Source organism: Scardinius erythrophthalmus (genome assembly GCF_964197995.2).
Source record: "Scardinius erythrophthalmus genome assembly, chromosome: 5".
NCBI lineage: Eukaryota > Metazoa > Chordata > Actinopteri > Cypriniformes > Leuciscidae > Scardinius > Scardinius erythrophthalmus.
In genome coordinates this window covers 779,756-794,371 of record NC_138225.1, presented here as the reverse complement: position 1 = coordinate 794,371, position 14,616 = coordinate 779,756, and the positions used below count along the sequence as shown (strand labels likewise).

The window sequence follows — 14,616 nt, the reverse complement described above, 5'->3', positions numbered from 1 at the left end:
ATTATAGGAGGACGAGACACTCGTTTATACCACACTTTATTCAGCAGGAGAACAGCTCGTTCATTACGCTATTTCTACATCATTACGCTATTTCTACATCATTACGCTATTTTTACATCATTACGCTATATCTACATCATTACGCTATTTCTACATCACTACGCTATTTCTACATCATTACGCTATATCTACGTTATTGCGCTATTTCTAGATCATTACGCTATATCTACATCATTACGCTATTTCTACGTCATTACGCTATTTCTACATCATTACGCTATATCTACGTTATTGCGCTATTTCTACATCATTACGCTATTTCTACATCATTACACTATTTCCATGTCATTACGCTATTTCTACGTCATTACAGTATTTATACATCATTACGCTATTTCTACATCATTACGCTATTTCTACGTCATTACGCTATTTCTACATCATTACACTTTCTATTTCTACGTCATTGCACTATTTCTATGTCATTGCGCTATTTCTACATCATTACGCTATTTCTACATCATTACGCTATTTCTACATCATTACATCATTATGCTATTTCTACATCATTACCCTATATCTACGTCATTGCGCTATTTCTAGATCATTACGCTATTTCTACATCATTATGCTATTTCTTTACGCTATTTCTACATCATTACGCTATTTCTATGTCATTATGCTATTTCTACGTCATTACAGTATTAATACATCATTACGCTATTTCTACGTCATTACAGTATTTATACATCATTACGCTATTTCTACGTCATTACAGTATTTATACATTACGCTATTTCTACATCATTACACTATTTCCATTTCATTACGCTATTTCTACGTCATTACAGTATTTATACATCATTACGCTATTTCTACATCATTACGCTGTTTCTACATCATTACACTATTTCCATGTCATTATGCTATTTCTACGTCATTACAGTATTTATACATCATTACGCTATTTCTACGTCATTACAGTATTTCTACATCATTACGCTATTTCTACATCATTACACTATTTCTACATCATTACGCTATTTCTACATCATTACACTATTTCTACATCATTACGCTATTTCTACATCATTACGCTATTTCTACGCCATTACGCTATTTCTACATCATTACGCTATTTCTACGTCATTGTGTATTTCAACGTCATTACGCTATTTGTACGTCATTGTGTATTTCAACGTCATTACGCTATTTCTTCATCATTACAGTATTTCTTCATCATTACGCTATTTCTACATCATTACGCTATTTCAACGTCATTACGCTATTTCTACGTCATTGTGTATTTCAACGTCATAACACTATTTCTTCATCATTACGCTATTTCAACGTCATTACAATATTTCAACGACATTACGCTATTTCTACGTCATTACGCTATTTCTACGTCATTACGCTATTTCTTCATCATTACGCTATTTCTACATCATTACGGTATTTCAACGACATTACGCTATTTCTACGTCATTACGCTATTTCTTCATCATTACGCTATTTCTACGTCATTACGCTATTTCTTCATCATTACGCTATTTCTACATCATTACGGTATTTCAACGACATTACGCTATTTCTACGTCATTACGCTATTTCTACGTCATTACGCTATTTCTTCATCATTACGCTATTTCTACGTCATTACGCTATTTCTTCATCATTACGCTATTTCTACATCATTACGGTATTTCAACGACATTGCGCTATTTCTACGTCATTACACTATTTCTACGTCATTACGCTATTTCTTCATCATTACGCTATTTCTACGTCATTACGCTATTTCTTCATCATTACGCTATTTCTACATCATTACGGTATTTCAACGACATTACGCTATTTCTACGTCATTACGCTATTTCTACGTCATTACGCTATTTCTACATCATTACACTATTTCCATGTCATTATGCTATTTCTACGTCATTACAGTATTTATACATCATTACGCTATTTCTACGTCATTACAGTATTTCTACATCATTACGCTATTTCTACATCATTACACTATTTCTACATCATTACACTATTTCTAGATCATTACGCTATTTCTACATCATTATGCTATTTCTTTACGCTATTTCTACATCATTACGCTATTTCTATGTCATTATGCTATTTCTACGTCATTACAGTATTAATACATCATTACGCTATTTCTACGTCATTACAGTATTTATACATCATTACGCTATTTCTACGTCATTACAGTATTTATACATTACGCTATTTCTACATCATTACACTATTTCCATTTCATTACGCTATTTCTACGTCATTACAGTATTTATACATCATTACGCTATTTCTACATCATTACGCTGTTTCTACATCATTACACTATTTCCATGTCATTATGCTATTTCTACGTCATTACAGTATTTATACATCATTACGCTATTTCTACGTCATTACACTATTTCTACATCATTACGCTATTTCTACATCATTACACTATTTCTACATCATTACGCTATTTCTACATCATTACACTATTTCTACATCATTACGCTATTTCTACATCATTACGCTATTTCTACGCCATTACGCTATTTCTACATCATTACGCTATTTCTACGTCATTGTGTATTTCAACGTCATTACGCTATTTGTACGTCATTGTGTATTTCAACGTCATTACGCTATTTCTTCATCATTACAGTATTTCTTCATCATTACGCTATTTCTACATCATTACGCTATTTCAACGTCATTACGCTATTTCTACGTCATTGTGTATTTCAACGTCATAACACTATTTCTTCATCATTACGCTATTTCAACGTCATTACAATATTTCAACGACATTATGCTATTTCTACGTCATTACGCTATTTCTACATCATTACGCTATTTCTACGTCATTACGCTATTTCTACGTCATTACGCTATTTCTTCATCATTACGCTATTTCTACATCATTACGGTATTTCAACGACATTACGCTATTTCTACGTCATTACGCTATTTCTTCATCATTACGCTATTTCTACGTCATTACGCTATTTCTTCATCATTACGCTATTTCTACATCATTACGGTATTTCAACGACATTACGCTATTTCTACGTCATTACGCTATTTCTACGTCATTACGCTATTTCTTCATCATTACGCTATTTCTACGTCATTACGCTATTTCTTCATCATTACGCTATTTCTACATCATTACGGTATTTCAACGACATTGCGCTATTTCTACGTCATTACACTATTTCTACGTCATTACGCTATTTCTTCATCATTACGCTATTTCTACGTCATTACGCTATTTCTTCATCATTACGCTATTTCTACATCATTACGGTATTTCAACGACATTACGCTATTTCTACGTCATTACGCTATTTCTACGTCATTACGCTATTTCTTCATCATTACGCTATTTCTTCATCATTACGCTATTTCTACATCATTACGGTATTTCAACGACATTACGCTATTTCTACGTCATTACGCTATTTCTACGTCATTACGCTATTTCTACGTCATTACGCTATTTCTTCATCATTACGCTATTTCTACATCATTACGGTATTTCAACGACATTACGCTATTTCTACGTCATTACGCTATTTCTTCATCATTACGCTATTTCTACGTCATTACGCTATTTCTTCATCATTACGCTATTTCTACATCATTACGGTATTTCAACGACATTACGCTATTACTACGTCATTACGCTATTTCTACGTCATTACGCTATTTCTTCATCATTACGCTATTTCTACGTCATTACGCTATTTCTTCATCATTACGCTATTTCTACATCATTACGGTATTTCAACGACATTGCGCTATTTCTACGTCATTACACTATTTCTACGTCATTACGCTATTTCTTCATCATTACGCTATTTCTACGTCATTACACTATTTCTTCATCATTACGCTATTTCTACATCATTACGGTATTTCAACGACATTACGCTATTTCTACGTCATTACGCTATTTCTTCATCATTACGCTATTTCTTCATCATTACGCTATTTCTACATCATTACGGTATTTCAACGACATTACGCTATTTCTACGTCATTACGCTATATCTACGTCATTGCACATGCGCAGTCCTTTCAGTTTCGGTTTTCAATCCGATCAAGTGTTTACATGTTCTCTCGATTGGATTAGAAAAGGAATAAACCACTCCTTTCAATCTGATCGATATTTCATTGTGATGAAATCTCCAATCTTCAGTCGGTTCGATTAAGGCGTTTTACATGAAGGCTTACATGAGCCGTCAATCCCATTACTAACGGATTATTTGGTTGCATGTAAACGTAGCAAATGTGAGAAATGAGGGAATCTGGTCACTCAGAAGAGACGAGGGAATGTAAATATCATGGATCATGTTGAGCCAGGCTCACCGGTGAAGAGGAACCACAGGTTGTTGGGTTCGATGGCCTCCTGTTCCCCACGCCGGCCCGTCTTCCGGTGCCGGATCTTGTATCCGGTGATGAAGCCGTTCTGCATGTTAGCGTTCGGCGGCTGCCAGCTCACCTTGATGCTCTGTAAACATTCACACACAACAGCACAAACATGTCTCTTTTAATGTCTCCTGCTCATGTATTTGAGCAAAAATACTGTAAAATTATGAGATATTATTATAATGTAAATCATCTGTGTTCTATGTGAATATCTAGTAAAGTGTAATTTATTCCTGTAATCAAAGCTGAATGTTCAGCATCATTACTCCAGTCTTCAGTGTCACATGATCCTTCAGAAATCACTCTAATATGATGATTTGATGATCAAGAAACATTTATGATTATTTTCAGCGTTGGAAACAGTTTTTTATTGTTTTATTTCAGGATTCTTTGATGAATAGAAAGGTCAAAAGAACAGCATTTATCTGAAATAGAATTTTTTGTAACATTATAAATGTCTTTACTGTCACTTTCGAGCAATTTAATGAGTCCTTGAATAAAAGTATTAAATTCTTCAAAATAAATCTAACTGACCACAAGCTAGTGTAAATACATCCATAATATAATATAATATAATATAATATAATATAATATAATATAATATAATATAATATAATATAATAATTAGAATATTATAAAAGTTGATTTTTTTTGCGTCCTTTATTAATAAGTCCAAACCTTTGAACAGTATAACATATAAAAGGGAAACTATGCTGCTTATTATTATTATTCAGACAAACGTGTTTTCTAGAATTTATACAAATATTACCCCTTTTTTGGTGATGATTACATGATTTTTGTATACATTTCGTTCATGCACAACATTTTTTGATATATTGATATAATATTTAAAAAATAATAATAATAAAAAAACGAAAAAAAAAATTTATATAAAATTTTCTTTTTTAAATATTTCTTTTTGACACATTATAAAACAGAGCAGAATATGATGGTAACTGGTTGGAACGGGCTCTTCACACTTTCACACCCATCTATATTCTGCATGGATCTTTCTCATTAATTATGCAAGAAAAGGCATTTATGATTGTGTAAAGCAGAGCAATAAGTGCCTTGATTTGACAGGGTGTTTAGGAGCCGCGATTGAAAGATCATGTGAGCTCAACCTCTGCTAGCGCTGCATACCCGAGTCAACAACGAGTTAATGGAGCAGAATTCCCATCCTCAGATTCATTAACCTTCACAAGCGTCTGCGCAGGAATGCGATCATATGCTCGTCTGCAGCCTGGCCATCTGCGCCCGTTAACATGCAAATCAACCAATTAACATTCACACCACAACACTGCCAACCGCAACACGTCCACCGGTTCAGCCGCATCGGGCCTTTGTCTCACGCTAATGCTATCTCTCGCTAACTCTCGCTAGCTCTCGCCAATCCTGCGACAGCCACGGATGCAGTCATTAGCATTAGTTGGCACTTCTTCCTGTGTGTGTGTGTGTGTGTGTGTGTGTTAATGGCAGTAGCTGAGGATTGGTATTTTGGCCCCGTCACTGAGTTAATTATCCCGTGTAGAACAGGAGAAGCAACTCAGAGCAATGTGTTGCTGTGCAGATCTGTGTGTGTGTGTGTGTGTGTGTGTGTGTGTGTGTGTGTGTGTGTGTGAGAGTGTGTGTGTGTGTGTGTGTGTGTGTGTGTGTGTGAGTGTGTGTGAGTGTGAGAGTGTGTGTGTGTGTGTGTGTGTGTGAGTGTGTGTGTGTGTGTGTGTGTGTGTGTGTGTGTGTGTGTGAGTGTGTGTCCATTAATTTTATCTGCTTTTTTTAAAGTAGTCGTAGTCCTGTGTAAAATGTCAATTTGTATAATATTTTTACCATACTTGCGATATTATTAATCTGAAATGAATGAGTGACAGATAATGAGCACATTAACAAATTATTAAAACTAAAATTAAAATAAAACTCACTCAATTTCACATACACACACACATGTGCACGCATGCACCCCCCCCCCCAACACACACACACACACACACACACACACACACACACACATGCATCATGTTCACGCAGGGTCGATTTCATTAAAAATTTTCTCTAGATAATGAAACTGTGTGTGTGTGTGTGTGTGTGTGCATCATTTGCTGCTGGTTATTAATGTCTGATATGAATAGAGAGGCTCGGAAGCTTCATCTGAACACACACACACACACACACACACACACACACACACACACTGACTTAAATATTCATCGATTTGTCTTTCGATATTTTAGCCTCAAAATATAATTTACCTAGGCAACATTTTTTTAGATTCTTGCAAATTAGAGATTACATATTCAAAAATACTACACTCACTTCCAAATATTCACTTTCAGTAATTGAGAGGATGCTTTTAAACCCTCCTACAAAAAAGTTGATCTCCTTCTTCTATAAAGCCCTATGCTCCTATTCTACAGTTAATACCTCGCACCTCAGATTAACATGGGAAAGAGATCTTGGGGTGGTTATCTCGGAGAATGATTGGGAGATGGTTTGGTCTCTAGCCAATAGGCTTTCAGTTTGCAATAGAGTAAGAGCCATTCAGCTTAGGATTCTCCACAGAATACACATTACGCCTCTTCTAAGACACAAGTTCAACTCCGCTCACTCACCACTCTGCCCCAAATGTAAATCTAACATAGGAGATTATATTCACTGTGTATGGGATTGTCATGTTATCCAGACCTACTGGTCCAGAATCATAGCTCAATTGAATAATATCTTAGGTTTGGCCTTGGATCCTGACCCTTTGTCTCTTCTCCTGGGTTTCCCATGTAAGCTTATTTCTAATAAGCATAAAAGACGTCTTTTTGACCTGTTAACTTTTGCTGCCAGGAAGAATTTACTTTTGTCGTGGATCAGCGATAAACCCCCCTCTATAAAGGGATGGCATTCAGTTATTAGAGAGACTATTCCTCTGGAACTCCTAACATCTTTTATTCACTCTACGACTGATACTTTTACTCGCACTTGGACACCTTATTTGGACAGCATAAATGCCTCTATTTCTGATATTCTGAGGTTTGGTATGATATAGTGCCTTCAGATGATCTATTACTCTTCTGGTCCTGTTGCACATTTCTGTTCACTGTAGAATGCCTTGTTATGTTATGTATACTTTTGTGTTTATATTTGTTGTATGTCGGGCGATTTGTTACTTTGTTTTGTGTTTGTTTAATAAAAAAAAAAAAAAAAAAAAAAAAAAAAAATATTCATCGATTTCATGAGTCGTTTACTCGCTTTATTTCATTTGTTGTCCATTTGCTGTTCAGTCGAGAGTCGTTTCGTCTGATGAATATGAAGTTTCCCTGCAGATTAATTATGCAAAACAAATGAGTGAAAGTCGAGGATAGTTTCATAAAAGACCAAGGCAATAAAAAGTAAATTATATGTAAATTATAATAAAATAAAAATATTTTTGATGAGTTTGTATGACTATGATCTAGTTTTATTCCTGTTTGTATGCATTTATATATGTTTATATACTTGACACTTTATAGATTAACGTGTCTGTGTGTGTGTGTGTGTGTGAGTGTGCGTGAGTGTGTGTGAGTGTAAGTGTGTGTGTGTGTGTGTGTGTGTGTGTGTGTGTCTAAGCAAGTGTTGTATGGGGCGTCGTTTGTAAAGCGGCTCACGCTGAAAATAACAGCAACATTTTGTCACATTTAGCTTCAAACAATGTTTAAAAAACTGGTATGAGTTTTTGACGGTCACTTTTTAGCACATTTACAACAATATTTGTCAACCTAGAGATATTTTAAATAGTTAAATCTAAATATTAAATGTTACAGCTAAATGTTAAATGCTAAATCTAAATCTAAATGTTAAATCTAAATCTATATGTTAAATCTAAATCTAAATATTAAATCTAAATCTAAATGTTAAATCTAAATGTTAAATCTAAATCTAAATCTAAATCTAAATCTAAATGTTAAATCTAAATGTTGAATCTAAATGTTTCGGGTGAAACTAAATATTTAACTAATATGCAAATTCAAAATGCCGGTAACAGGAAGTGCCAAAATTAAAGCTCGAGGTGGTCAGTGTGTGTTTATAGCATGGTTTATAGTGTCAAATAACGAATAAAAACCATCTCATTAGAGGAAATGGACTCTTGGACATGGACTATCGTGATAATAACTACCTAAAATAATAAACACGTTTGGAGAAACTGTATTTGAAGAGTAGGCTAGTGTCACTTTTATGAAAAGTGCGGGACTTATGACCTGTAGCCATAATAGCCAGCCACTAGGGGGCTCACTTTGACTGCATGTCATGTCATCACTCTCTCATCAACCTCATCACGAAACTCTACAGTTTCTCAAACGTGTTTATTATTTTAGGTACTTATTATCGTTATATTATAGTTATTATTATGAGATGGTTTTTATTCGTTATTTGACACTATAAACCATGCTATAAACACACACTGACCTCCTCGAGCTTTTATTTTGGCACTTCCGGTTACCGGCATTTTGAATTTGCATATTAGTTAAATATTTAGTTTCACCCGAAACATTTAGATTCAACATTTAGATTTAGATTTAACATTTAGATTTAATATTTAGATTTAACATTTAGATTTAGATTTAACATTTAGATTTAGATTTAGATTTAACATTTAGATTTAGATTTAACATTTAGATTTAACATTTAGATTTAGATTTAACATTTAGATTTAACATTTAGATTTAGATTTAGATTTAACATTTAGATTTAGATTTAACATTTAGATTTAACATTTAGATTTAGATTTAACATTTAACATTTAATATTTGAACTATTTAAAGTCTGCGTGAACCGGAAGTTGCAAACGACTTTTCTCCAGTGTTGTGACGTATTTCCCAGTGAAAGGGAATATTGAACAGAGGGTTTTACTCCAGCGCTCCTCCTCTCCATCTCTGCTCATAGCAGACTAGCGGTCTGAGGGGAGTGGTTAAGCCTTTCCCAACCCAAGCCGTCAAACCTACATCATCAGAGAAGGAACGCCATTCCAGACCGGAAGTAACCTCTCAGACTTTGATTAAAGATTACGACGGCAAACTATTTTTTTCTGTGTATTAACTTGCACAGATTAATTTTTCACCACAAGACTAGTAATATGCGCTAACAAAGTAAATAGTGTCAATTTTGATTTCAGTTGGACTTTAAAATATCTCTAAGTTGACAAATATTGTTGTAAATGTGCTAAAAAGTGACCGTCAAAAACTCATACCAGTTTTTTAAACATTGTTTGAAGCTAAATGTGACAAAATGTTGCTGTTATTTTCAGCGTGAGCCGCTTTACAAACGGCGCCCCATAGTGTTGTGTGTTAAATGTTTCAGTCGCACATCGGCAGTATTGACAGTGCCACTGCATTGTTGTTTAACTCTTGATATAATCAGATCATGTCTCAGACTCCCGGTCCTCTGAACGCTGGTGTTGTTGTTGATGTTAACGTGAGTCTAAAGTCAGAATCATCATTCTGCAGACAAACACAATGGATCTGGGACGCTTTTGTTGGTCTGTGGACGAGCAGTAGCACTGCCAAACACACACACACACACACACACACACACACACACACACACACACACACACACACACACACACACACACACACACACACACACACACACACACACACACACAATGAAACCAATTTCCTGTCATAAACAATCGGTTATCGGGCCGCTCAGACAAAGCGCGCTCATTACAGAGAGAGAGATGAGGACACACACTTCATCCCATCACACACACACACACCGTTCACTCCTTTATTCTGTTAGTTACCATGGCAACAGTTCTTCGGTTTAAGTAGAAAATTACTAAAACCGAAGTAAACAGAAACAGAAACGAAATAATATGAATCACAAAACCACATAAAATTACTAAAACTTAAACTAAAGTTAAAAACTTAAACTGAGAATGTAAAAATAAATGGCAATTCAAAATGTGGATAAATACTATAAAAACATATATAATACTGACATAAGTATTGTAAAGCTGCGCATGACGGATAAATCCTCAGAAAACAACAAAATACTTTTAAAATGAGAAAATAATGCAATGCAATGTAATGATATAATATAATATATTATAATGTAATGTAATAAAATATAACAATATAATATAATAATATATTATAATACAATATAATATAATATAATATAATATAATATAATATAATATAATATAATATAATATAACAATGCAATATAATATAATATAATATAATATAATATAATATAATATAATATAACATAATATAACAATGCAATATAATATAATATAATATAATATAATATAATATAATATAATATAATATAATATAATATAATATAATATAATATAATATAATATAATATAATATAATATAATATTAATGAACGCATGATCATGCGTGTAATATCCAGTGTGTGCGCAGAAGTGAAATTAAATCAGTGCACGTGTGTTTCTGTCCTCGTGTCTTCATCTTCATCATCATCATCATCATCATCATCATCATGTGTTTTAAACAGACAGGCACGACCTCTGACCTTTACAGCACAATCTTCTCATGAGTGGAAATAATGTGTGTTTTGAATAATGCCCTCCTGCTGAACATTCTTCATAACTCGTGTGTGTTAAACTCAGCTTTGTGAAGCAGAAACTGTCCTTCATCAGTGTTTAGTAGCATAACTCTCACACACACTCACCCGTGAGTAGACGACCTCCAGCGAGATGTTCTGCGGCGGAGCGCTGGGCACTGCGGACACACACACACACACACACACACACACACACACACACACACACACACACACACACACACACACACACACACACAGGAATCATCATTAGTCAGAGATATTTCACTCCTTCAGTGCAGATCTGAGTCTGGATGATCTGGAACACAATCCATCAGAGAAACACACCCGTATCTCAGGCTCTCGAGAGGTCGAGAGGTCAAGAGGTCACGAGGTCATCTTAGGCACTCACACTAATAGATGATTCGCCTGAAGATAGCAGACGACTCTAGTGTTGTTCATCAATCAGTCAAGTCAAGTCTCCTTCATCTATACAGTGCTTTTAATAATATAGATTGTTATAATATAGATGTGCACACGCGCATCACGTGTTCAGTCTATGGATATGAGCGTGTGAATATATACAGTATGTGCGCAGGCGTGTAGTTCTTATTTACAAAACAACCCTCAACAAACTACTTGTCTCGCCTTAAAAATTCATAATACAGAATTATTTATCGCGTCCGCGTATCCATGCGAACCGGAATTACTTTGACAGAGTTTATCAGAGGGACGGGAGGACAGCATTCATCCGCTCTTATTAAATCCTGGGTTATCTGGGTCCGATATGGACAAGCGCTGGTTTACACTTTTTAATTTTTAATTAAAGTTGAGCCAAACATGGATTGAAGCAACCCAGCAGTTTAGTTTTTGTTCATATTTTGAATTAGATTTTATTTTTATTATGTTCTATTTTCATTTTAAAGGAATAGTTCACTTCAAAACCTCTTGTGTGTGTTCAGCGGAGAGAGACGTTCACACAGGTGTAGGACAGCGTGAGGACGAGCAAACGATGACAGAATCTCTATTCTGAACTATTGCTTTAATTGTAGTGAACATTTTAGTAGTTGGGCCCTATTTTAGCGATCTGAAACGCAAGTAACTTTGTGGGCGGGTCTCGGGCGCTGTTGCTATTATACCGGCGGGATAAATGACTCTCCGACGCAAATCTAAAATGTGTTGGTCTGAAGTCGCTTCATTACTCATAGGTGTGGTTTGGGCATAACGTGAAATAAACCAATCAGAGCGTCATCTCACATTCCCTTTAAGAGCAGGCGCGCTTGTTCCATGGCGGATTGCTATTATAACGGCGGATTAGCCAGGAGCGGTTCACAGCCGAGGAGACCGGCGTTCTCGTCAGGGCCGTAAAACACAGAGAAGTGACATTGGGGACGGAGAAACACACCCAGATTAGCTTCGGTTAAACAGGCGTATGATCATTTGGGTAAATGTGTAAGCTAGATTTATGGCTATTTTTCACATCTTCATGGACACAACAATGATTTCCCTCGTGTGTTAATTTTGTTCCTTGTAATAATGTATGGTTTTCTAAAAATGAGAACTGCTGCGTCTGTGTAGATGAGAGAAGCAAAGTGTGTGTGTGTTGTGCACACGCTACATTATGGCCAAGCATTCGCCCTTAAAATAGCCTCTGAATAACATGTGCAACGCGCCACTGACTTTAGACGAGGTTTCTCCTGGTCAGTGGCGGAATTGTTTTCTGAAACTGCAAAATAGCACCAGGGAACGTTTGCGCCGGAACACGCCTCCTCTTTTCCCTGAACCGCCCCCGGGAGCGCAAGTTCATTCCCTAATTTACCGACGTGCGTCTGTGGAGGGAAGAGTCGGCTGTGCGCGGGTGAGAAATAGGAATGATACATGCGTCGCTGTACAAAGTCAATTGCGCTGGGTGCGAGATAGAGCCCTGAGTGTTTTTGTCATTTCCATTAGTTCATGGTAATAATTTGAAATAGATTTAAAAAATATATATATATTTTAAATTTAGTTAAAGTTTTTTTTTTTTTTTGTCATTTTTCTTAGTTTTTGTTTTTTAATGTCTTTGTTACTGTGTGTGTGTGTGTGTGTGTGTGTGTGTGTGTGTGTGTGTGTGTGTGTGTGTGTGTGTGTGTGTGTAAGAGTGTGTGTGAAAGTGTGTGATTGAGTGTGTGTGTGTGTGTGTGTGTGTGTCCCACAATTTGATTAGTGTGCCACAAGGGCTCTTAATTAAGCAGGAATGGTGAAGCGACTCGTTTGAAGCTTCTGTAATGGAAACTGACACACAATAAACCAGAAGCCTCTCAGAGTCGAACAGAAGTAATGCAAAGAGACACAGAGAGACTCACACACACACACACACACACACACACACACACACACACACACACACACACACACACACACACACACACACACACACACACACACACACACACACACACACACACACACACACACACACAAACACACACAGGTTAAACTGAGGACTGATTACTGAGACTTCTGGAGAAAATCACGCCAATATGAGACCAGATTCAGAGACAGAGAATCAGGAGAGCAGTGCATGATGGGAAGGGATCGTGAAAGTGGGAGGTCTGAGCTGCATGTTAAGAAGATCTCCCTCTCTTCTCTCTTAAAGGGCCAGATTCACATTTATAACGCCGTAAACCAGTGCTGGACTGACGGGGTTTGAGCATCACTGTCTCTTCTGCTCATCAAAGCTGCGTTTGTCTGATCAGAAATACAGAAATATTATTCTAATGTAAATCATCTGTTTTCTATGTGAATATACAGTAAAGTGTAATTTATTCCTGTGATCAAAGCTGAATGTTCAGCATCATTACTCCAGTCTTCAGTGTCACATGATCCTTCAGAAATCACTCTGATATGATGATTTGATGATCAAGAAACATTTATGATTATTATCAGTGTTGAAACAGTTCATATGTGTGAGGAAACCATCATATATTTATAGAAAGTTCAAAAGAACAGCATTTATTTGAAATATAATGTTTTGTAACATTAAAAATGTTTTTTACTGTCACTTTTGATCAATTTAATTTAATTTTAATCAATATTAATTAAAAAAATAGTGCTGGGCAACGATTAATTGCATCTAAAATAAAAGTTTGTGCTTACATAATATATGTGTGTGTAGAGTGTATAATTATTTTGTATATATAAATGCACACACACATGCATGTATATATTCAATAAAAATGTGTTATTTATATATAAAATATTTATATTTATATATAATATAAATTATGCATAAATATATATTCAGTATATACATGCAAATATTTCTTAAATATATACATGCATGTGTGTGTGCATTTATATATACAAAATAATTATACACTCTACACACACATATATTATGTAAACACAAACTTTTATTTTAGATGCGATTAATCTCGACTAATCGTTGCCCAGCTCTAAACAAAAACATATAACTCTTACTGACCTCAACATTTTGAACAGTAATGTAATATAATATAATTTACTGTAATAGAATATAATGTAATATAATTTACTATAATGTACTGTAATTGAATGTAATGTGCTGTAATGTAATATAATATAATGTAATATATAATAAATGTCCGCATCTGAATCTGCAGAACG

The 14,616-nt window shown here is 35.1% G+C and overlaps 1 protein-coding gene across 1 annotated transcript in view; it reads right to left on the bottom strand.

The window, feature by feature from the left end:
- dcc (DCC netrin 1 receptor) overlaps window positions 1–14,616 on the bottom strand; it is a 294,705-nt gene that overhangs the window by 69,526 nt on the left and 210,563 nt on the right. The window contains exons 12-13 of the mRNA XM_081365686.1: window positions 11,122–11,171; window positions 4,390–4,531 (exon numbers count right to left, since the gene is read on the bottom strand). Coding sequence (XP_081221812.1) covers window positions 4,390–4,531; window positions 11,122–11,171 — 192 coding nt within the window. The remainder of the gene's footprint in view (window positions 1–4,389; window positions 4,532–11,121; window positions 11,172–14,616) is intronic.